Genomic DNA, 24,702 nt, shown 5'->3' with positions numbered 1-24,702 from the left:
TAGCGTCTGCAAAACACTGAAACTAATCTTTATAGCTGTTGAGCCACCATTCAATCATTCTATTGCGTGTTCATCTGTACAGTAGACATACTCTTTGCTTCATTCATTTCGCAGATGTAACTTTGCAGCTCTCAGTAAGAGCATTCAAGTAGATTTACTGGTAGCATATAGTACAACTACACTGACAAATGAATATAACAGACTCCAAAGTGTCTGTTGTGGTACTGATACTGTAAGCTCCTTCATGCTTCACCTTGGTTATGTCCCTTTTATAAAATAGTGGTTGTTGACATGCCACAAAAAAACAATAGCTATAAGGAAAAGGAAGTTGGTTTCATCACACAAAAAATTAGAACAATTAAAAAAAATCATTATATCTTACAACAGGATCCCCTTTTAGAAGAGCATATCACTTATACAGAAGACCAAAAATAATATACACTAGGGCTGAAAATATTAAAAAAACGTATAGCACCCAGCATTCCAAAAATAGGAGAGCCAGGTGAGAGCTGGCTAAAGAAAAAACGTAATCCAGGTTTTGTAAAATGTGGGAGGTGCAAATATTGTAATTATGGAATCGGTGAGAAATAATTTAAATCAGAACATACTAAAAAAACCTTCAAAATAAATAAATTCATCAATTGCGACAGTGAAGGGGTCATTTATCTTCTAAGTTGTCCATGCAAAAAACCATATGTTGGACGAACCAAGAGATGTTTAAAACAAAAAATAGGAGAACATTGTAGAAATATTTTGAAAGGTTTAGATACCCACAATGTATCCAGTCATTTTAAAAGACATCATACAAGCAAATTAGATGCCCTAACTTTCATGGGGATTGATAAAATAGAATTAGGAATAAAAGGGGATGACCTAGTCCAAAAAATCTCCCAGATGGAAACAATGTGGATGTTCAAATTAAAAACTCTAATTCCAACAGGTTTGAATATAAATATTAATTTGGGTTGTTTCTTGAAATAATGAGATGGAATTCCAGATATGCAATGTCTCATTGTCTCTTCTCCTTAGATCCCTGATCTGTTTAAAAACTTTTCTTTGAAGATTATCATCCATAAGTTATTCCATAGATAAAAAGGAATATTTAAATAACTATTTTCTCTAAATTGCTCTATATACATACATACAAAGCCCGAAAACAACGGGGCAAAGTGCTAAATGAAGGTATGACAATAAGGAATTGACTGATAGTGTATCTAACCAGTATTTAAGTACTTTATGGAGTGAGTTTAGGTGCAAGCACACTGCGCATGTGCAACAGCTGTGAACAATTGATTTTGCAATTAGGGTACTGCAAGGGTATAAAAAGGTTCAGACCTCACTGCCCCAGTAAAATTTGTCCCTGAGGAAGCTCCTTTGCTGGAGGGAAACGCGCGTTGGACGCGCAATGTTGTCAGTCTCCTACTTGGAGCTGTTTTAATGTAGTGTCAGCAGTCACCTGGCTCTAACTGTGTTGATCCCATTAGTTATTTATTTATTTAATCCTTTAATTTTATAGTGAGTGTGCCTGCTTTCCTTGCACAGCACTGCCGTGTCTGGCAGGTCTATGCTGCAGTGTATGTACTACCATTATCACTGCATTTGCCAGCTTTATCACTCTAGCACTCTTATTTTAACACACTAAAGTCTCCATTATAGTGCGCAGTGCTGGCTGATCTAGCAAGGTAGCTGGAGATTTAACCCATTGGCCACTCACTTGTGTACATCTATACACTTCCATTATTGGGTCTCACCGTTGCTCCAGAGGGGTTAACACCCTGACTCCTAGCAACCAGTGTCCTCCATATCCCACCATTATTAAGTGGTTAACTGGGATAGTATGAACTTATAACTGACGACAAGGTTGCCTGATAGCGTTGATTTAATATATTTTTAAATTCACATTACACATTACTTTGGTAATATATGTTTTAAGTAAATTTATTAAAAGCTAATTTTTACACTGTTATGGTGTGCATTTAAGTGAATTCTTTTAGGGGACACATCCATTTTGTGTTTCCCTTCACCTTTTCTGAAGTAGAGATTGCCCACATGAAACTATTGAAGTCAAAAAAAAAACGGGAGCCTGAACTGCAGCTTTAATGAACGAAAAAACTTACGCAAACCTAAATGTGACCAACTTGATAAAGTATTGTATGAGTGGTTTTCATTAAAACGATCAGAAGGAATTGCTATTTTAGGACCTATTGTTATTGCCAAAGCAAAGGATTTTAAGGAGCAAATGAACATGACTGGAGAGTGTTTTTTCTGATGGGTGGCTGACTGCTTTTATGCTTTGCCATGGAATTAGGAAATTAGATATTTCTGGTGAGAAAATGTCTGCTGACACAGAAGCGGCTAATAAATACAAGAACACGTTTGAGCAGCTGATTAGAGTCCACAATCTTACAGCATTTGGTGCTGTTTCGTCTGCATTGTAAATTTGATTGGCAGCATTTGGTGATCACCAGCATTTGGTGATGTCCATGCGTTCCAGACTTCAAGCAGATCATTGCCTGCAAAGGATTCTCGACAAAGTATTAAAAATGAACATTTTATTTATGATTGTGTTAATTTGTCCAATTTCATTTAAGCCCCTAAAATAAGGGGACAGTGTAGGAAAATGGTTGCAATTCCTAAACATTTCATACAATATTTTTGTTCAACCCCTTGAATTAAAGCTGAAAGTCTGCACTTGTATTTCATCTCGGTTGTTTCATTTCAAATTCATAGTGGTAGCTAGCGTACAGAGCCAAAATTGTGTCAGTGTCCAATTATTTCTGGACCTAACTGTATAGGAGAGTTGGGCGAATCAGACAGAGGGGAGGAGCGGCGGCGCGGCCTGCGCGGAGGCAGAGATTGGCTTCAAAGTGCAGGGGACAGGTGGGAGAGATTTGCCTTGCAGCTGGGGAGCGGGGGACCCGTTCCCTGATTCCTAACCATCTTTAATTGTGAAGCCTTGTTGGGAAAAAAAAATAGAGCAGTCAGCAATAATCAATTTTCTCATTAAATTGTTTCAGTAGTGGCATTTAAGATTTTGTATGATGCTTGATTCTTCTGTTATATTAGAGAAGTAACATTAGGGGGCAAATAACAAGAAAAGATATTAAACCAATCGGAGACTAATTTTGATTCATGCGGGGGGCCCTGCGATTGTATAAAAGCAGAACATACTTCGAGTCTTAAGCAGTGGCCATTACCAGTTGTCTGCCCCAAGGAATAACTTGAAGACAATGTGTAGGAACGCATTCACACATTGAACATTTTCTATTTAGTTACATAAAACGGAAATAACCACAATTTTGATAACATCTTCAGTGACCAAGGCAATAAAACAATGCTGCTATGTAAGACATACACTACCAAGGGCACCTGTTTTCAGATAGCCTGTGCGGCGTCCTCCATAGGCAAAGACATTCACTATGCCATCTGCCGGACATGAGCCGAACTGCAAACAAACACATCAGAATTCTGTCTAGTATATTCCTGTGAAAATACAGGTGTGAATAGCAACACGAAGAGTTGCTTTGAGCTAAATGGGATGTATATTGATTATATCTTGATTGTATCTTCCAAACATAACGATTGATGTCCGCACTTTTGTTGAGTGGAGCCGGAGTAACAAGCAGGACAAATCTGTATTTCGACCTTCATGGAGTCCCCACGGATATAGACTCGAACCACGGATCCTTGTCAAAATTTTGGAAGGCTTACTGTCCAAGAATGGGAATCTCCCTTCATTTTTCTTCTTCGTACCACCCCCAGTCCAATGGACTCATGGAAAGGGCCAATCAGTCCTTAGAATAGTTCCTGCAATGTTTTGTATCTGAACTACAGGACGACTGGGTGGATCTGCTCCCGTGGGCCGTGTTATCCCGCAATTCTATGAAACACGATTCCACACTGGAATCTCCATTCTTTTGTGCCTATGGGGACCACCCTGCTCCCCTTCCTCCTTCCAGTCATCTCTCCAGAGTTCCCGCAGTGGATGATAAGATCCAAGAACTCCAATTACTCTGGAAGATGATCCAGACCAATCTGACCAAAGCCGCCCTCCAGCAAAAAACCCAGGCGGATAAATGTCGACAACAACCTCCCCCGTTTCAAGTGGGAGATCAGGTTTGGCTGCTACAAAAAATATTCGGCTAAAACTGCCTTCCACCAAACTCGGCCCAAGTTCATTGGACCCTACAAAATCCTGTTCAACCCGGTGGCGTTCAAACTGGAACTTCCGGATAGCTTAAGAATACCTCCAGTGTTCCATGTCTCCCTCCTCAAGCCGTTCGGCCAGAACACCAACTCTCCTCCTATTCTCCCTCCTAGACCATTCTTGGTGGATGGTCAGGAGGAATTTGAAGTATGCCAGATACTAGATTCCCATAGATCCCGTGGCGAGCTGCAGTACCTGGTCCATTGGAAGGATTATGGACCCAAAGAGAATTCTTGGATCAAATCCAGGGGTCCATGCCCCCAACCTGATCTGGGCATTTCATCGAAAATTTCCTACCAAACCGGCGTAGATCGCCGGAGGTCTCTCCTCAAGAGGGGGGTAATGTAAGGATTCTACTCGATCTGTGCTAGGTTTTGCTACCAGTTCGGGGTTTCCAGGTTGCCTGCCCTTTCTGCTCAATTTGGCCATTTTGGTTACTTGCAGCATGCTATATAATGCAGCACTTCCTGGTGGGAGTCGCCGAGCAAGGTTCTAACGTTTGCAGTTCCTCTTGTCTACAGTGTCACGCTTTACCTAATTGTCTGTTTGGATTTCCCTGTTGCTGACCCCAGACCGTGACCCCGACCTTGCTGTTTTCTGCCTGCCCTGACCCTTTGCCTGTTAACTGGACTTTGTATCACTGCCGCCAGCCCTGACCGCTACCTGTTTACTGACTACAGATGAAGCCACCAGTATTAGATCACTTGCCTTGAAAAATCTGGGGCAATCGCCCAATTAAATACAACATTTCGGTGAGATTTCTGCAGCCAGACTAATGGCCCATCAGATTAACACAGCGGGGAGTCCCTGCAGTCCCATTCAAACTGATTGGGACTGCAGGGACCCCTGCTGTGTTAATCCGATGGGCCATTAGTCTGGCAGCAGAATCTCACAGAAATGTTGAGGCATTTACTGTGAGATGGCTTAGTTTTTGCCCAGGCAAGTGATCGGATACTGGTGGCTGCATCTGTACGTATATTCTAACAGAACTCTGTCCCTGGGTCTGGTCGGCTATTCTGCATCCCTACCAGAGCCCTGCGGGTCTGCTTCCTGATTGGAGACGACCACCATCACAATGACTTTCATAGTGTGAATTTATTGCAGTGAAACTTCTTTGCTGGCACCTACAGTGTTTTTATAGGAAAAATCCCTTGCGTTGTAACAAAATTCCATAACGGGAGAAATGTCACTGCTGGCAGAAGAGGCCTTCAGTGACGTCACTGCTGGCAGATAAGGTCATCAGTGACGTCAGGGGAGTGAGAGGAAAGACACTGACTGACACACACACAGAGACCGACACACACTGATTGACACTCACACACACTGACACTCACACACACACACACACACTGACTGACTTTCTCACACACACGCACTGACACACACACACAGAGACAGACACACAGACCCACCCACACACACACACTGACTAACACACACACTGACAGACACATACACTGACTCTCTCACACAAACACTGACTGACACACAAAATCACACTGATTGACACACACACTGACACACATACACACTGAGTTTCTCTCACACACACACATACACACACACACACTGACTCTCACACACACACAAGGAATTCACAGTTACTATAGATATAGAAGTGCAAATAGAACGGCGTTTTAGCTAAGTCACTACTTTGCTTTTTGGCACTGAAGTTGTGTTTTGATTTTTAATTCAAAACATCACATCAGAAATGCAATTTCTGTGACAAAATAGTGACAAAAGACAAATAAGTTTCACTTAAATTGCGCTTGCTCGGTACACACACACACTTTTTAAATATAATGTGACAAAGTATTAGTAAGTCTTGCACGTACAAGAAGTATAATCTTTTAAACATGGCATGTTTAGTTTACGTTACCACTACAGCAATGGTATTTACAGGAGTAGAAATAACTTAACGTCACGCTATTGGACTTTGATGATACGCAGTGAGACTTAATGCGGCATGAAGTTAGGTTAATATCACATTGTCATTTAACGGAGCTCTGTTGATCTGGGCATACATTCTTTAATAGAAATTCCCTGAAAAGTTTTTATTTCCAACACCTTACAGCATGTGCTTGTGGGGACTTCAAATCTGTATAATTAATGTTAAAGTTAGTTATTGTTTTGGCAGACAGACGAGCACTATATATGTGTAACGGTGTTTCCCCCACCCGGTGGGAGATTTGTCCATTACTACGTATGTGGTGCATGATACCTGCTGGTAACAGGAGGGCTGAGTCGTCCACCGATGATAGTGGAGACACAGGACTAGGCTTCTGGTGTTCATAGGAGTAGGGAGCGTTGATGGCGCACTGCCAGGGAATCCTGAGAGTATCAATCAGGAAAAAGAAACAGCCAGGCCACTCCAGGAATGAAAAAATGCTGTTAGGTTTATTGCATGCTAAAAATACACACAGGGAACGGACAGGTAAACGCACCTACGCGTTTCGTACTAAGTGTACTTTATCAAGAAGTACACTTAGTACAAAACGCGTAGGTGCGTTTACCTGTCCGTTCCCTGTGTGTATTTTTAGCATGCAATAAACCTAACAGCATTTTTTCATTCCTGGAGTGGCCTGACTGTTTCTTTTTCCTGATTGATACTCTCAGGATTCCCTGGCAGTGCGCCATCAACGCTCCCTACTCCTCTGGATCTTCACAAGATGGACCGCACGCCGCCAACGACACGAGTGCCCCCTTGGTAGTACAGGTAAAGTGCCATAGTGCCTTTTATTTATTCCTGCTTACCATGGTCTTTGACCACTTATTTCTGTAACACTGGTTGGGTTTGAAACACTGTAATCTAGTGAGGGTCTGGCTGACTCCACGTCTGTCCCACCAGTTGTTAATCAACTTTATTGGGGGCACTCCATCGTTATACAGATTAACCCAATGTGGACCTAAACAATATTGGATGTCCAACACAGGACTGGTTACAATTGAGAGCATCACATCCATCCTGTTTCTGGTGTTCATACCCTACGTATTTATTAGCAGTGCAGCGCTGCCATCTGCTGTAGGCTCTAGGGAACTGAAGATGATCTCCCACGGTAGAACCGATTACCTCCCCCCCCAGTAAGATCACACACCAGGCCGGAGGTATGGAACAGGAACGGTTTATTGTCTTCACTGTACAGCACAGTAACAAGGCAGAGTTGTACCCAATACAGTCTCTCGGCTACCACTGAAGGATGGTCCCTGGACCTTCACTACAGGCCAAGGGCACCCGCACCTGCAGCAGTCCCAGCTCTTCCCCGCCTCCCTAGCAGAAGAAAGTTTGGCATGATAGGCCACTTTGGGCGCCAAATAATCTGGGCACGATGCCAAACTTTCTTCTCCCAGGTAATGCCTCGTGATAAGTTATATTCTGCCCTAAGCAGAAGCACTCATCGCGATGTTTCACCTGCAGAACTCTCAGTCTCACACCCTTTTTATGTCAGGGTATTGTGAGATTATTATAAAGAAAGGTCACTCAGAGTTTGTATAAAATAAGGTTTGTTGTTTATTGTAATATAGCAAAATAACCAGAAAACATCATAAGCAAAATTGCAAAAAAATGAGCTAACAATCCATTTCTACCTATGCAGAGATTATTTAGTTAGTATGCCTGTCATACTCACGAACCCAAAGATATTATGATAGGTCACGCCAGTCTCACTAGGTCTCGTCTCAGTGTGGCTTGCCACTCGGTTCTCCCTTAACATCGCGTCATGCTAACCTTTTATTGTTCTTTTCGTACATGTGATACGTGGTGTACTTGAGCATTATCTGTGGCTGATGACGTGTCTTACTGGCATTACAGTTTGACCACAGAGTGCTTACAGTTCAAACAACTTCTGCTTTTTATGCTAAGTACCTGCCTCTCAACGACATATGTCACAACAATACATCCTGGCCATTTCTCAGCAGACCAAAGAATCATAACTGCAAAAATTCTAGTAACTGATATTATTTCCAAGGCAAGAAAAATAGCTAATATTCTGACAATATGCTCTAAGCCAGGGGGGCGCAAACTTTTTTCCCTGCGCCCCCCTGCCGGCTGTTCCCTCACTCCCGCGCCCCCCTCCCAACCCCAACTTACCCGCGCTCCGGCGTAATGACGTCACGTTGCCATAGCAACGTGACGTCACATGACCTCACAGCGTCATTTTGACGCCGCGTTGCCATGGCAACACAGGGAGGAAGCCGCCGGAGCAACGGTAAGTTAGGTTTACAGAGGCCCTGCAGCTCCCCCGGCAGTGCCTTCGGGAAGCGCGCGGGGCCTCTGTAAACCCCGCGCCCCCCGTCGGCAGTGTCGCGCCCCCCCTGGGGGTCGCGCCCCACAGTTTGCGCACCGCTGCTCTAAGCTGTACTAAGACATATAATTATACTATATATGTACCTTATGTTACCTGTAATCCATAACAGCCACAGATGGCATGGCTACACTTGCAAGAATGTTAATGTTAGTCTATATTGTAAACCGTTTATGACCACCATTAATGAAGCCTTATGTTAGATAGCCAATGGACATTATTGTGGCAGACAGCAGACGTCTCTAAATAAGAAAAAAAGTGTTTGTACAAAAATGTATCAAATCTAATGCCTTGTCTTCTATTTTTTTGATCAACATTTAGCTAAAGAACTGATTAATGAGCATATTGAAAAGGAAACAGAACATGGAATTAAGGTTGGTAAAATGTACCTTCTATTTTCATTATGTGAGACCGCAGTCTGTAACCCAAATGTCAAATTGAGTATTATAGCTTATAACGTGTTTTATCCTTTAAAAAAAATGTGAACATTAAAAAAAATACACAGTCACCATAAACGTTATGTAAATACGTGTCCAAGAAGGTTTTAAGGAAAAGCTATTAGTATACTGTAGGTTAGCTGGCAGTGATTTATTCCCTGTAGAAGGATGCCAGGACAAGTAGCTACAAAGAGGCAGACTTGAAAAGAAAACTGTCCATAGGTAATAGGGGTGAAGTGACCTCCACATGATGCAGATCTAATGAAGATGAATTTTCTCAATCTATTTTACTGCTACACAAAGGGGCACATTGTATATAGACCAATGCAGCCATTTAGGCTATTTTCTGTCAAAAATCCCTGCTGATTACCCAGAAATTATACCATCTTTTTCTGGAGGAGGATGAGACATACAGTTTTAAAGGAATTGGGAACACTTGAAGGCAATGCAGTATTCTCTCTTCACTGTCAGAGAAATACTTAATTTGATCTGTTTTATCCCCCATGTAGAACTTTAAAACCTATTATGGTAAAGAGAAATACTTAATTTGGTCTGTTTTAAATGTGACTATTGACAGTTTAAGTAGAAATGTATGTTACCTCTGTAAGGATTTTTATCTGATCCATTTCCCAAATGTTGCTTATCTCATATACTGTATTTGATAGTCTGTTAACACGTTTTAGCCATTTGTTAGATTTTATTGTGCAACTAGAACTGATTAATATCAGGTGATATGCTGTTTGGCAGAATAAATTCAAGAACAGTTTGGGGGATAGCATTGCTTTTATAATATTCATATTATAAAGTGCATATTCTTAAATGGCCTAAAAGAATTATGCAGATTGGTAGGGGGTTGATCCTTGTGTTATTCACTGAACAATTGGCAACAACTTGTCAACTCTACCTACCAACAACAGTCTACTGGCAGCCTGAACCCCTGTACTACAGTGATTTTCAACCAGGGTTCCGCGAGCACCCCTCAGGGGTTCTGCCCCTTCCACCAGGGGGGGAAGAGCTGGGACAACTCTCCGAGCTGTCCCAGGCCCGGCGGCGCAGCAATGACCTGGCGTCTCCCGAGCTCAGCAGGAGCCACCTGGTCACTGCGATCCTTCCTCTCCTTCCTCTCTGTCGCTACCAGAAGTCACGTTTCACTTCCGGCTGACAGGAGGAGGGAGCTTCGGATCGGCGCTGCACCACAGGCTTCAAGGTAAGAGAGCACACTTTCTCTGCAGTTTCACTGTAGGGATATTTGCCGCTCGCGCCGGCAGCTCCCTTAAAAAAAAAAAGTTAATTTGTGTGTGTGTGTGTGTGTGTAGGAGAGTGGGTATGTGTGTATAAGATGGGGAGGGAAAGTAAGAGGGGGAGGGACAGTGAGAGTGTGTGTGTGTGTGAGACAGGGAGTGTGAGGGGGTGTAAAAGAGAATGGGGGGAGGGACCCGAGGGGATGAGAGACAGGGGGGAGATGGTTGGGGTTCCCCAGAATTTCACAATCTAATTCTGGGGTTCCTTAACCAAAAAAAGGTTGAAAACCACTATATCACTTTCAACTATACTTAAGTAAGATGCACAGTTTTGTCTGTTATCTACCTTTTTGATAATTAACCTACTTCCCTCAATTCAGTGCTGTACTGTACTATGATCTCATGTACTGTAAATGTTAATCTCTCTATCAACTACAAACATCTCCCTCCTGGCCCACACCCAATGTAATCATACAGCCTGGACTACTGAAAAGCCTTGCTTTATCTACTGAATGTTGGTGTGAGCTCTGATAACCAGCACACCCTCTGACTGCTCATTTTAACACCTATGGCAAATATCGCAACTCTGCAGCCTTCAAACAATTATACACATTTCTATTTACATTGTTATTCTTTTTAACAGGGGATATTGAACTCGACCCAGGCACTCCCTTTTCAACTCCGTACCATACCCTTGAAAATGCCCTGTAAAATTCCAAAAAGGGATATCTGTCGCCCATATAAATAGTTTTAGCCTGCTGCCCAAACTGGATGAACTGAGGCATGGAGCCTTTTGCATCAGCCTAAATCCTTAAACCCTCGATGCATCTATCTCCATTCAGGGATACTCAATTTTTGTGAAAGGTAGATCAAAGAGTGGAGGAGGGGTGTTATTTTATATTGAAGACTCCTTATAATTTACATGGTTAAATTGCCCCCAAGCCCATCCTCTTTTGAAATCCTAATTGGTAAAATTAGCCACCTCTTTTCTAAGTCTAGTCTTATTGTTGGCATTTACTGCCATCCTAAAGCCCCACTACAATCCCTGACTGATGTGACTCACTTTCTTGGCACAATTTCCTCCCTGTTAGTTCTTGGTGATTTATTTATTTCAATTTTTTTCTAATGCACTACTTACCAGGAAATTCTGTACTAGACCACATGTAGGAACTTAGGCAGGACACCTATCCCAGACCTACAACTGGGACCTATCGAAAGGAAACATATAGGGGAACGACAAGGAAGGCCAACAAAGGGCAGGAAACACGAATGCGAACAGGATAGCTGTCTGCCAGGGTATTCAGGTCTGTCCCAACAGAATCCAATCCCACTCTGGTACCCTATGTGACTTTTCAGCGATCATGTAATAGTGTTTTGTGTTAAGAAAATCAGGCCCCAAAATTCTACTTACTGGAATATTTTGAAACTTTAACCCACAACAATTTCTGTCTGATCTTACCAACTGTCCTTGGTATAGTATCTGACCACGATTCTGCACTTGATTATTTCCAATCAGAGTTCTTAAAACTTTGTGGTACCCGTACTCCACTATGCAGAATAAGTGTACGGAGGCCCACCTTCCGTGGGTTAAAACCAATCTTATCAAGCTTTACCATTTTAAGGATGCCTTGTGGAATAAATACAAAGTAACTGGTACTACCAAGGACCTTAATAACTACTGATGCCTGCGGAATACATGCGCAGGGCAAACAAGACACACAAAGCCCAATATTACTAACACTATCTTTAGCAATGTACATCAAATCCAGCAAACTTCTAGAAAGTCATCAACACTATATTCCAGATTTCTAGCCATCAACTATCAACTTCAATAGAAAGCCTCTAGTGGTCTGAGGGAGCTGGTTAATTGCAACCAAAGTCAATTAACCAGCCTCCATCTGGCTAATCAGGCAGTTTGAAAAGCCTCCTGCTGTGAACTGACAAAGAGCCTCTTGAGCACACAGAAGGACTGTGTGCTGCCATCAAGACACCAGGGAACAGACCTTATTCTAGGGTGCCCTGAACCCACCAGAGGCTAGCCCCTCAACGGACAACAATCCAGACCCAGAGATTGACATGAAGGGCCACCTGCTTTTTAGGTACCACTTTTGGACTTTGGGGTCTTAGGTTGGTAAGAGTCTTATCCTCCCAGCCTTACAGACAGGGACTGGGGATGTGAGCTAGCCCTTACAAAGTGATAGGCTGTTTATTTCTTTATTGCCGTTAACTGTATCACTTAAAGTCACAGGCTGAATAAATGCCACTGTTCAATTTCCCCCAAAATTGTCTCCCTAGACGTACCTCTCCACGTCTCTTACAAATACTTTGTGGGGTGTGCTACTTCCCTACTATCAAGGCGCAACCCTAACAACAAACAAGAAGCTCAATCTGTGAGCACCCTTTTAGCTCCACCCCCTCTTGACTGTGCTGACAAATTTCCATTTGTCCCAGTATTTGAAGAGGGGATTACACAGGTGCTCCTAACATTAACCTTAAACAGCCAATGTTGAACTGACCTATTGCAATCAAAGTTCCTATGACTCGGTGGCCCAGTTATTGCAATACCGGTTATCTCCTTAATCAACTTTTTTTTGTCATCAGGCCAGATGCCACAGACCTGGAAAACTGCTAGAGTTGTACCAGTCGTCAAAAGTGTGGAAAAAAACATTGTCTGACTACAGACCAATCTCTCTTCTCTCAATACTATCCAAAGTCATGGAAAAATGTGTCCACTCCCAATTAAACGATTACTATAACAAGACAAATTTCTTTTGACAACACAAATCTCACTATTGCCCAAACCACTCTATGGTAACTACCCTCTTAAAAGTTTGCAATAAGATCCAGTGTGGAATGAAACTGGGACAACTTACTGGTGCAATATTCCTAGATTTTGCAAAGATTTTTGATACGGTTCTCCATGTTATCTTGTTAAACTGCAGTGCTCTGGAATAGGGGAACAAGCTTTAAACTGGTTTCACTCCTACCTATCATGTTGATCCCAGCGTGTCTATCTCTGGCTAAAACTCTAACCCCTTTGATGTCACCTGTGGGGTTCCACATGGCTCTATTCTAGGGCCTCAACTCTTTTCAGTCTTCATAAAACATCTACCTACAGCTTGTAAGGCTTCAATGCACATGTATGCGGATGACACAATCTAATATGCACACAGCACTAGACTCTCTGACCTTGGATACGTACTTCAATCTAATTTTTCAACACTTGAATATTGAATTTCCCAAAACAAACAGTTTTTAAAAACTGACAAAACTGTAATGGGGGTACTTGGATATATAAAAAAAAATCTTGGGAGCAGGTTCACACTAACATTGCCTGTTCTCCCTAGTTTCATCATAATTTATTTACCCTTTTGGACAAAAAGGACCTTCTTTCCTGTCCAGTCCAACTGTAATGTCACTGTGGCAGGATGGCCTTGCGGTATGGTTCGTAAGAGTCCAAAACAGTTGAAAAGGCTTTTAACTTCAGTGGTTCATTTTCCACAATCAAATAAACATTAGGCACACTGCCCCTTTAAAAAAAACAACCTATAAAATAAAACTCTACTCCCTTAGGACGGGTGCGCAAATTTACTGTCATGCACTCCCCTTTTTCCTCTCCCCTCTTGCTCCATAACCCAAGCATGGCTCCGGCGTCAAATGACGTAGCGGGGTCGTGTGACGTCACGTGGCAACTTGACATAATTTGACGCCAGCTGCCATGTACACGCGGCCAGGCTGGGAGCACTGGCGCTCCAGCGCCGTGACGTCATGCGATCTGCTTGGCCGTGCAATTCATGGCCAGCTAGTTGCGTGCATGTCGGGGGGTGCAGCCATGACATCATGGAGCTGGTTCACCCTCGTTGGGTGAACCACTCCCGTGACCCGTCAGCGAGCGGCAGAAACAAATTGACTTGTCTCTGCTCACACTGGCCACACACATTGTAGCAATGGGTTTCATCGCGGCGAGCGGGCGCACCCACTCAGCATCACCCTGGCTGCAGCCTTATATAGCTACCTGACAGCTGCCTTAACTCAGCCCTGATTGCCCAGGTATTTTTGACTGGGTTAACCCTCTGACTGCTGGTTTCAGCTGTCAGAGGTATGTTTCCAAGGCATAATTGTCAGCGAATTACTTCACCCTGTCACAGTCACTACAGTAAAATAAATATTAAAGAGCGCTAACTGGTGTAAAAAACATTGCGACACATCACTGGTTCCCATCCCCTCTTCACAGTGAATTCCGTTTACCACAGCTTTATCTCTTATTGTTCAGTCATTGGGCCATAATTACTTAGCTGTGCTCTTCCATAATTCAGCTTTCGGTGCTGGACGATACTTTACGGCCGATTTTGATTTGAATGGCCCAGACAGTGTCTTATGGAGTAGCACTGCTTAGTAAATATGACCTACTGTATTGTCTTCTCTATTCAGCCACTTTAGGGCCCATTATGTTGCTGGTTGTCTGCAGTGTCAGACATTACTGAAATCAAGATACTGTAAGCCGCTTCCACTGCTTTACCCTGTCTACCTTAGTCAACAGCCATAAAAATCTCATGCTTCTTTACTCTAGAAAATGTGTTGGATTTCAGATAACTTTCCTTCAGCAGTGTTTCCATTAATTTTCTCACTTCGAATATCAGGTTCACTGACTTGTTAACAATCACCTCCCAACTTTCATTTTAGTAAATTCTGATCACATCTACAGTACTTGTAGTTCCCTCGAACTACAACTGTTTCCGAACTTTTCTCCATCAGAGGTATCCTGTAACACAGCCTACACTTTAAATGCAATTAATCTTTGAGATGCCAAGAAACAAGTGTGCAATCAAATAATGCCTAAGGCCCTGGCCATGATGCCTTTGTGCATGCGGAAGCTGTGTAAAGTCACCCGCGTGAAGCGGGGGTGCTTTCCCTGTCCATGGTGGACGGGCTGTGGGGGGCGTCATGGAGCTGGTTCGCCCTCATTGGGCGAACCGCTCATGTGAACTGCGTGTCGCGTTAAGAAATCACTTTCAACTGATTTCTTGTGCAACGCGCGCCCCCTCATGCTTCTGCCCGCATGTGCCCACGCGGTCTATGGGCACAATCAATGCCTTAAGGCAATCTGATCGCGCCCCGCGCGGACACTTCCGCACGGTCTCCCACGCCATGGACGCTTTGATATTTTGTGAACTGTATGTACTTCAGATGTATGTACTGCACCGACACACTTTATTCGAGCAAATACCCAGTATGTACCTGGCAGATACCTGGAATGCGCCGCTCCTCACCTCTGACAAGCCCCGTTGCGTTTGCCTTCCCAGCCTGGGTTCATGCCTGGCTGACGGGCGGCTGATCTGTTAAATGATAATGATTAGGATTTAATAGGCTGCAATGCTTCGCGTGTCTACCAGATGGCATAAATTCATGAATTGTAATGCAGTATATATATATATACTGTGCAGTATTGCAGCCAGCGGGAATAAAATGCTTCAATCCCTGCCTGGAAAATACCTCAATGCACTCGGGCAGAAAACAGTCACAAACCTCAATACACCCGGGTATACCCGAATTCGTGGGACTAGCCGAGCTCGAATAAAGTGTGTCGCCAGTGTAGCATTCACCATGACGGCAATGCAATATATAACCCATCAATACTTTTATATTTTTACATAGGATGCATGCAAAATGTTTTTATACTAAATCATAATTTATCATTCGGAAGTCATGTATATTTCCAATAGAAAATACACAAAAAAAACATATTTACTAAGCCATATATATGTTGACTTCAATAAGGCACATTCTGACTTGTTACAGTCTGTTCAAGTCAATAGGCTGTTAAGTGTGTTACCTCAGAATGCATATTACATATGGGCCAAAGCGTTTAAATAATGCACAACTGTTTCTTGCAGTATACAACTACAGTACATACTGTATCATCTTTTTCTCTACGAATATGGCCCTTGTAAATGGCCATATTAACACAATTAGACCACTGATTTTTCATATTCCCATTTCTTTAACACTGCACATTCATGTAAGAAGCACCCTTTTGTGCCCTAATGTTAACATTTTATGGATTGTGCACCATTCCCATTTTTATTTTTTTTTCATTCTTTGCTTTGTGAAAAAGGCACATTTCATTTCGCCATTTGACCAGTTACATTTTATTTAAAAAGAAACCTACATTTTCAATGCAGTTCTTCCCTTGAAAGTGTTTTAGAAATTAAATCGAAAAAAGTGTAAAAACAGGACAGGAAAAATCACGGGGCAGATTAGTGAAAAAAGGAGCTTCCTTGTCGTTGGACCACATGCTGAAACGGCAGGGTGTGTACAGGCAATGTGCCTGTCCGTCACTGCTAGAGCTTCCAGTCTAGTGTCCCACAATGCCTTGCATCTGCTGCTTGGCACCTTTTAAGCACAAAGAATTGTGGGGCGCTAGATTGTAATCTCTGGCGGTGAGGGACAGGCACGCTGTCAGCACACATCCTGCAGTTTCAGCACCTAGTCCAACGGAAAGGAAGTTACATTTTTCCTTCGGGCTGGTTGGCAGAGGTAAGGTGCAAGAGTCGTAATTATATGGGGGTGGAGTTGTCTATGGATATGATGGGGGTGAGGGCTGTATAATCAGAAGGGCAGGAGTTGTGTTGGTATGAATAGTGGATGAGGGACTTTTTACCTTGACTGGTGACATTTAGTGGTATTTTTCCAGCCTTGTGTCCAAAATACAACTTTTGTAGACTTTTGAATGTTATTAATAGAATAACATAAAATTCAATAATATTGCACTTCTCAGTTCATGGGTGTGACAGGGTGAAGTCAGGTACTGATAATTATGCCTGGGAAACATACATCTGAGTCCTTCATCCAGCACTCAGAAGGTTAACCCAGTAACAATACTTGGGCAATCAGGAAGTAAGCTGAGACTGCTGACAACCAGCTTGATAAGGAGGCTACTGCTTGTAGTAGGTGGCTGACTCAGACTACAAAGCTGGCCTTAGCATGCACCTATCCACAAGTATTTCCTAAACTCTCTCTAGGGACAGAGATTCCCAAACGAAGATACAGTAAGGACTTTATTGTTCCATAACTATTGTGGTATATGTTTAGGGGTTTGGAATTGGACAAAGCCAGCCAGCCCGGTAGTTAGGGCCTGGAATGTTTAGCAAGTTCTCCCTATGGGGGATATGTGTTCTTTTTATGAGTTTTGTTTTGCCTTAAAGGGACAGTGTACCCAAATGTTTATTTGTGTTGTGGAGAAATAAAAAATCACTCAACATTTGGTTTTACCCTGAAACTCCACATGTGGACTATTGTCTGACTTCGCCTACAGGCCGTCCTGCCACAATGGAGTAATACAGATATTTGATGGCAGAGGTACCTTTCGCAAAAGGAGAAATATAACAAATAATGACATGTGAAATGCAAACATTATCCACAGACATAATACTGTAAAGATAAGAGTTGTAAAAAAAATTATTCAACATGTAAACTAGATGTACACTTCGGATCAACCCATAGGGGCATAAGCCTATTTTCTTCACCATCTACTATTTGGGAGTCCCAGAAGTACCACAGTGGCCATTTTAATCTGTATCAGTACATTTAAAAGGCTTGAAAAAAATACAAAAATATTACAGTGAAAGACAAATTGCGAGGTAGTGACATAGCTTCCTGTTTATAATAGGTTATCTGATTTATTATATATATTTTCTAAAATATTATTACAATTAATGTCAATTGCTTTACTACAGATTCAAGAGCTCCTTTCCCAAGGTCTAAATGTTCCTGAGGAGTTGGTAACACAGTTAATTGTGGACAAGATTAAATCCCCTGAAGCTGCCCATCTTGGTATGTTGTTGCTCAAAGTTTAATTACACATTAATTACATAAAAAGAGAAATGATATATACACCTGAAAACATTTTCCAGTTGATTTATTAGAAACAATGTTGTTTGTTGAAAATAACGTCTATTTTTTGTTTTGCAGATGAAAAATAAAAGTTTTCAATAAGTGATGATATCAAAAGTGATTTTTTATTACAGGCTATGTGCTGTGTGGACTCCCTTCTCTCTCTGAAGAATATGTAAAGACTCTAGAACAGATGGAGTTAATTAAAAGGTTCAAACTAAAACCTGACGTTATCATCAATATTAAGGTAATTGTACGTGGCATATAACATGCCATTCTTAATATAGTGTGGCCATTCAAAGTAGTAAATGTCATTTTCATCTCTAAAATGTAAACTGAATTTTCATGCTACAGTCTGATGAAATTGGTTAGCAGTCTAATGTCGCAGTGTTCTCTATGGAAGGGGGCGCAAACTTTTTGGTTTGCGCCCCGCTGCCTGCTTCCCCCCCCCCCATGCTTGGGCTTCCCCCCCCTCTTACCTTTCCTCTGGCATCGGTGGTGTCATTTGACGTCGCAGTGCTATTGCAACACGTTGCCATTTGACCTTCGCTTTGTCACGACAGCGTGTCGCTAAAAGCTGCCGGAGAGCAGGTAGGCAGGTAGGTAAGAGGCATACAGAGGCCTCGCGCACTCCCCCGGCATTTTATTTAAATGTTGTGGGGAAGAGCATGGGGCTTCTGTACGTGCTGCACCTCCCGCCCTCATAAAATTTTGCCCCTCCTTTTTGCGCACCCCTGCTCGATGGTACTTGGGCCCAGATCCACAAAGCTCTGTTTAGTCACTTAACGTGGTGTTAACCTAATTTAACGTCTTCTTGAGACTAACTGTATTTTCAAAGGACAATAACATAAGCAGCAATTCCCCCTAACTGCCACCCTTTTTTTTTACAGTATTGGAATCAGAGAGTCCTCCAGAGCTGAACCGCACAATTTTCAGCTCCTTTGATCCCCGGTTCCCGAGATACTGACTGGTGAATTACCGGTATCACGTTTTTTTTTAAAATGGGATTTAAATAGCCATCCAATAGGAAGGCACAACTGATGATGTTGCGGATTCCTATTGTCCTGAGATTTGACAGCCATTTTGTTTCCCTTGCAGAGAGTCTTAAACCTGGTAACTTCATTGGCAAAGGATCTCAGGAACCAGGGGGTCTCTGGAGCTAAATAGTGTGCTTCAGCTCCAAGCGGGCCCACAATTTCCATCCTGTAAAAAAAAAAAAAAAAAAGAAAAGTGTTGAGGTGGATTACTGTTTTAAAGTTGTTTTATTTCAATTATAACTAAACGTGCTATTTCTCCCTTGCAGACATTGAAATAGATATTTTTCTGTGCCTGGCTTGCTGTAACTCCTCAGTTATGCATAATTTAAATATCATTGCGTTATTTCCTGCCATTATTTCCCTCTTCTCTTCCTTTCTACTTGAGCAATACCAAGACTGGCATAAGGCCACATTATTGGAAGATAACGCAATCTTATTTAGTTCGTTATGGTATAACTTTTAGGATAGCATGTTAATTCGAGGAACATAACGTCTGCTCCACATTATGAACCCTGATCTCGCCCATATTAGGGTTTCCTATTAACTTTTTTATTGCCAGAAGGACCTGCAACGCATTACAAAGCAATGCACTCTTGACCCTTCTGGCAGTGAAGGGTTTAATAAGTAACCCTATAAGTTTACCATTGAGAAGTATACTACATATAATTTTTTTTAAATTGATCTGTTTACAAAAAAAAGATGTATACAGTATGATATTTTGCATAGGGAACTTTGAGTTTCCATAACCTCTGCCTTTTGCAGGTTTAAGTCAAACACATTTGCATAATTTCCATTAGCAAACAGCAGGAACATTATTAATTCCGGTTTTGCTAAAAAATAAAGCAATTAAATTGATAAATTTGGCCAGCACAGATAAGTAATCTCTAGTAACCATATGAACATATTTCATACTATATTCTTGAAATAGTGTCCAGACAAGGATTTGAGCAAAAGACTCTGTGGCCAGAAACAAGACCCTGAAACAGGAAATATTTACCAACGTGAAGACTGGGATCATGCAGAACAGGAGGGAGAAAAAGAAGAAGAAGAGGAGGAGGAAGAGGAGCAAGAAGAAGAGGTAACATTACATTCCATGCATTTTAATATTCCTTATTTGCCAGGAGAATGTTGTGATAATATAGCACAATATCGGCACACAAATACTGTAAAAGTTACACAACAGTACATTACAGTCTATGGATTTATAACATTAACATAATAAGGATGTACACATGTAGTGAAACCGTTGTTGTGCACAAATGTGCCAAGGACTGAGTTAGGTTTCTTTTCGGGATGATCAGGGAAAGCTACAGCACAAGGCGATAAGGCTGTATAATTGTTTTTAAAGTAACACTTGTCAAGCTTTACCCAAAAGTCATTGTTAATCTTTAATGAATGCCGTGATGACACCCCCCAACATCACTTGGCACACTCCCTGTCACTAGACATTCCCACTGTTCTTCCCTCCCACCAGTGCATGAGCAGTTGCCATGGGGTACGTTGTATGATTACAAGATCTGCAGCAGGATTTATGCTTCCAGAGTGGTTAACAAAATGAGGAACGATTAGGTGAACTAGGGTGTGACATAATTTTGTATTGGGTGTATAAAATGATTCTCTTGTGCCACAAACCTTCAGGGGCAGAATACATGGTGATTATTGGTACTCTACTGTAAACTACCACCTGGTTGTTTATATCCCATAACCTATAACAGGGGTTAACTGCTGGCCAATATTTGTACATTTATTTTTTTAAAGATTTCTGCATTTACTGAAGAAACATTTGTGCAGTAAATATATATACAGTTGTGTGAAAAAGAAAGTACACCCTCTTTGAATTCTATGGTTTTACATATCAGGACATAATAACAATCATCTGCTCCTTAGCAGGTCTTAAAATTAGGTAAATACAACTTCAGATGAACAACAACACATGACATATTGCCCCGTGTCATGATTTATTTAACAAAAATAAAGCCAAAATGGAGAACCCTTGTGTGAAAAACTAAGTATACCTTATGATTCAATAGCTTGTAGAACCACCTTTAGCAGCAATAACTTGAAGTACTGTAATCGTTTTCTGTATGACTTTATCAGTCTCTCACATCGTTGTGGAGGAATTTTGGCCCACTCTTCTTTACAACGTTGCTTCAGTTTATTGAGGTTTTTGGGCATTTCTTTATGCACAGCTCCCTTAAGGTCCAGCCACAGCATATCAATCGGGTTGAGGTCTGGATTTTGACTGGGCCATTGCAACACCTTGATTCTTTTCTTTTTCAGCCATTCTGTTGTAGATTTGCTTGTGTGCTTGGGATCATTGTCCTATTGCATGACCCAATTTCGGCCAAGCTTTAGCTGTCGGACTGATGGCCTCATATTTGACTCTAGAATACTTTGGTATACAGAGTAGTTCATGGTCGACTCAATGTCTGCAAGGTTCCCAGGTCCTGTGGCTGCAAAACAAGCCCAAATCATCACCCCTCCACCACCGTGCTTGACAGTTGGTATGAGGTGTTTCTGCTGATATGCTGTGTTTGGTTTTCGCCAAACGTGGCGCTGTGCATTATGGCCAAACATCTCCACTTGGTCTCGTCTGTCCAAAGGACATTGTTCCAGAAGTCTTGTGGTTTGTTCAGATGCAACTTTGCAAATCTAAGCCGTGCTGCCATGTTCTTTTTAGAGAGAAGAGGCTTTCTCCTGGCAACCCTTCCAAACAAACCATACTTGTTCAGTCTTTTTCTAATTGTACTGTCATGAACTTTAACATTTAACATGCTATCTGAGGCCTGTAGAGTCTGAGATGTAACTCTTGTTTTTTTTACAATTTCTCTGGGCATTGCACGGTTTGACCTTGGGGTGAATTTGCTGGGACTTCCACTCCTGGGAAGATTGGCAACTGAATGTTTTCCACTTTTGAATAATCTTTCTCACTGTAGAATGATGGACTTTAAATTGTTTGGAAATGGCCTTATATCCCTTTCCAGATTGATGCGCAGCAACATTGCTTCTATAAGATCATTGCTGGTCTTTCCTCCTTGGCATTGTGTTAACACACACCTGAGTACTCCAGACCAGCAAACTTCTAAAACTTTGGCTTTTATAGCGGTGGTCACACTTGCTGATGATCAATTAATCAAGAGCATTTGATTAGCACCACCTGTCTGCTACTTAGCATCTTAATTCCTATGGAAGCAGTAATGGTGTACTTAGTTTTTCACACATAGCTTCTCCATTTTGGCTTTATTTTTGTTAAATAAATCATGATACGGTGTAATATGTCATGTGTTGTTGTTCATCTGAGGTTGTATTTAAGACCTGCTAAGGAACAGATGATTGTTATTATGTCCTGATATGTAAAACCATACAATTCAAAGAGGGTGTACTTTCTTTTTCACATGACTGTAAATGGATACTCATAAGGCGAACCCTGGGTATTGTAGCATTATATGAGGACAGGTACTGGGTGTGGCATCCTGGTTGGTTAACCGACAAGTGAAACCATGGCAAATAAATCACCCTAGTAGGTACCTAATGATAAAGCAGGAAAATCATGTAGCAGGCAAAAACTCACTGTTATGCTGCAAAGTCCACGTATTTCCAAAATCCACGTGTTCTTGAGTGTGCCTCCATCATGAAGAAACAGGATACAAAGATATGCTAAAAGTAACAGAGCACTACTGATAGCATCAAAAATGTGAAAAAAATATAATGAGAAGGAAACTGCGGTTTCCATACAACTGTGTGTGTGTGTATATATATATATATATATATATATATACATATATATACATATATATATATATATATATATATATATATATATTATTTTGTGCTGATCTAATACGATGCTATCCTACTGTTCACATCTTTTAAAAACCATTAAAAAAATATTTATCTGCACCTTTTGAGCTTAATCTTAGCGCTCTGAGCTCTGGGGACCTCCCTGCAATTAAAAAAAATGTAAATCTAATTTTCTGGAAGAAGGATTAGGGCCATTGTTGGGGGATTTTTGCCTTAAGAATTGAGGGGAATAAAAGAGAAAGAAAGAGACAAACTAAGGAGATGGAAGAAAACGGTTGAGAGGTAATGGTTAGGGAGTTGAAGAGTACTGTGCTTACAGTCTACTGACAGTGACCAATTTTGCCAGGAGTTATTATCCAATTTCGGAGACCAGGAGATTACTTGGATTTTCAGGAGCCTCCCGGCAGTTCAAGCACAACTGACCCATCTGTAGATCTAGAATAAGACTTCACCTATAATACAGCGTTTAGCTCTGAGCTTGTCACCTCATAAGCCCTGGTACCTCAGAAGCAGCAAACTTCTCTCGTTGGTTAAAATTGTCCAAAAAAAATTATTTTCTGCCTGAGTTTACAAACGAGATGAGGGAAAAACTGATAGAAAGGGCAGAAAACCTAGAGTAGAAGAAGAAGACTAAGAACAGGAAGAAAGTCATATTTTGTAAAGCATGGAACTGACGTGTAGATATTGGGATATATTGTATTTACATATTTTCTTTGTTTTAAGGGAGAGGATATCCAGGGCTTGAAAGATGTTTTGAAGAAACAGCTTGTGTATCGACCTGAAGACTTTCCTGAAAATGTGGATGAACGTATCAGGCTGTACAAAAACATACTACTACGCCCTTTGGAGGTAAAGAATATTCATTGTATTTATTTTGCCTCTGCTTCAAAAGTGAAAGAAGGGCATAAAATCATACATAAATTAGTTTCTGATAGAACACAATCCCAAACTGCTAGAGTATTTCTTGATTTCCTCTCAAGCACCTTCAAATACCTAAATATTACGAAATTATTTGCTCACAGTTTCATGTACAATGACGGTGTTATCACATTAACTGTGTTTGTAAATGTAATCGAAAATACTGCTCAACCCCGTTATAGTGCGATCCGCTACAACGCGGATCCACTTATAACGCGGTCTGAGCGTGGCTCCCAATTTAAAAACATCTCCAAGGTTTTTTTTAGTTTTTTTTTAGAACAATTGAATTGGTGATGGACTGCGCTGCACTGTGCAGTAGATGTTGTTTGTTTATAGAGTCAGATTCATCACACCAACCCTACAGTGTAGCAGCTAGAGAATTGCACTAGCATATGAAAGATCATGGGTTTAATTCCTGCATGTGTATTATATAAAATATATTCACTGTTGGGCTTTCATTGGTCAGAGAAGGGTTATGTGACCCTCCTCTGTGCTCGAAAGTCAAATGGAACTGTCTACCCAATCGCCAAGCTTGCGAGAGCGAAAAGACGCAGCCTGGTGACGCAGGGAGAGGAGAGAGATGCAGATGCCAGGTAAGTCCTTGCAGATCCCCTCATCATGGCAGCCATTTCGCGATCCCTGTTATAACGCAGTCTCATTGTGTGGACCCCAAGAACCGCGTTACAGCGGGGTTCAGCTGTACCTGTTTTTTTTTTTTCAATTTTAAACATAAAGAAAAATCTTTTTAATATAAATACTCAATTTTAGGGTTCTTTATAGGAAGTTACATTTCTGTAATTTTTGTGTATAAGGCATCCATATTGTATGAACAGGTGATATAAACCTTATTTGAGCAACACTGTTCTA

The 24,702-nt window shown here is 41.5% G+C and overlaps 1 protein-coding gene across 3 annotated transcripts in view; it reads left to right on the top strand.

Annotated features, from left to right (window-relative positions):
- The window catches only part of AK9 (adenylate kinase 9), a 179,333-nt gene that overhangs the window by 30,668 nt on the left and 123,963 nt on the right, over positions 1 to 24,702 (top strand). For all 3 annotated transcript variants that reach the window (XM_075597602.1, XM_075597600.1, XM_075597601.1), the window contains 5 exons: positions 8,830 to 8,882; positions 17,923 to 18,019; positions 18,214 to 18,326; positions 20,045 to 20,194; positions 23,641 to 23,766. In XM_075597602.1, the coding sequence (XP_075453717.1) occupies positions 8,830 to 8,882; positions 17,923 to 18,019; positions 18,214 to 18,326; positions 20,045 to 20,194; positions 23,641 to 23,766 (539 nt within the window). The remainder of the gene's footprint in view (positions 1 to 8,829; positions 8,883 to 17,922; positions 18,020 to 18,213; positions 18,327 to 20,044; positions 20,195 to 23,640; positions 23,767 to 24,702) is intronic.

Source organism: Ascaphus truei, chromosome 4, assembly GCF_040206685.1.
Source record: "Ascaphus truei isolate aAscTru1 chromosome 4, aAscTru1.hap1, whole genome shotgun sequence".
Taxonomy (NCBI): Eukaryota; Metazoa; Chordata; class Amphibia; order Anura; family Ascaphidae; genus Ascaphus; species Ascaphus truei.
The sequence above is the reverse complement of the archived record's forward strand: the minus strand, read 5'-3'. Positions and strand labels throughout refer to the sequence as shown.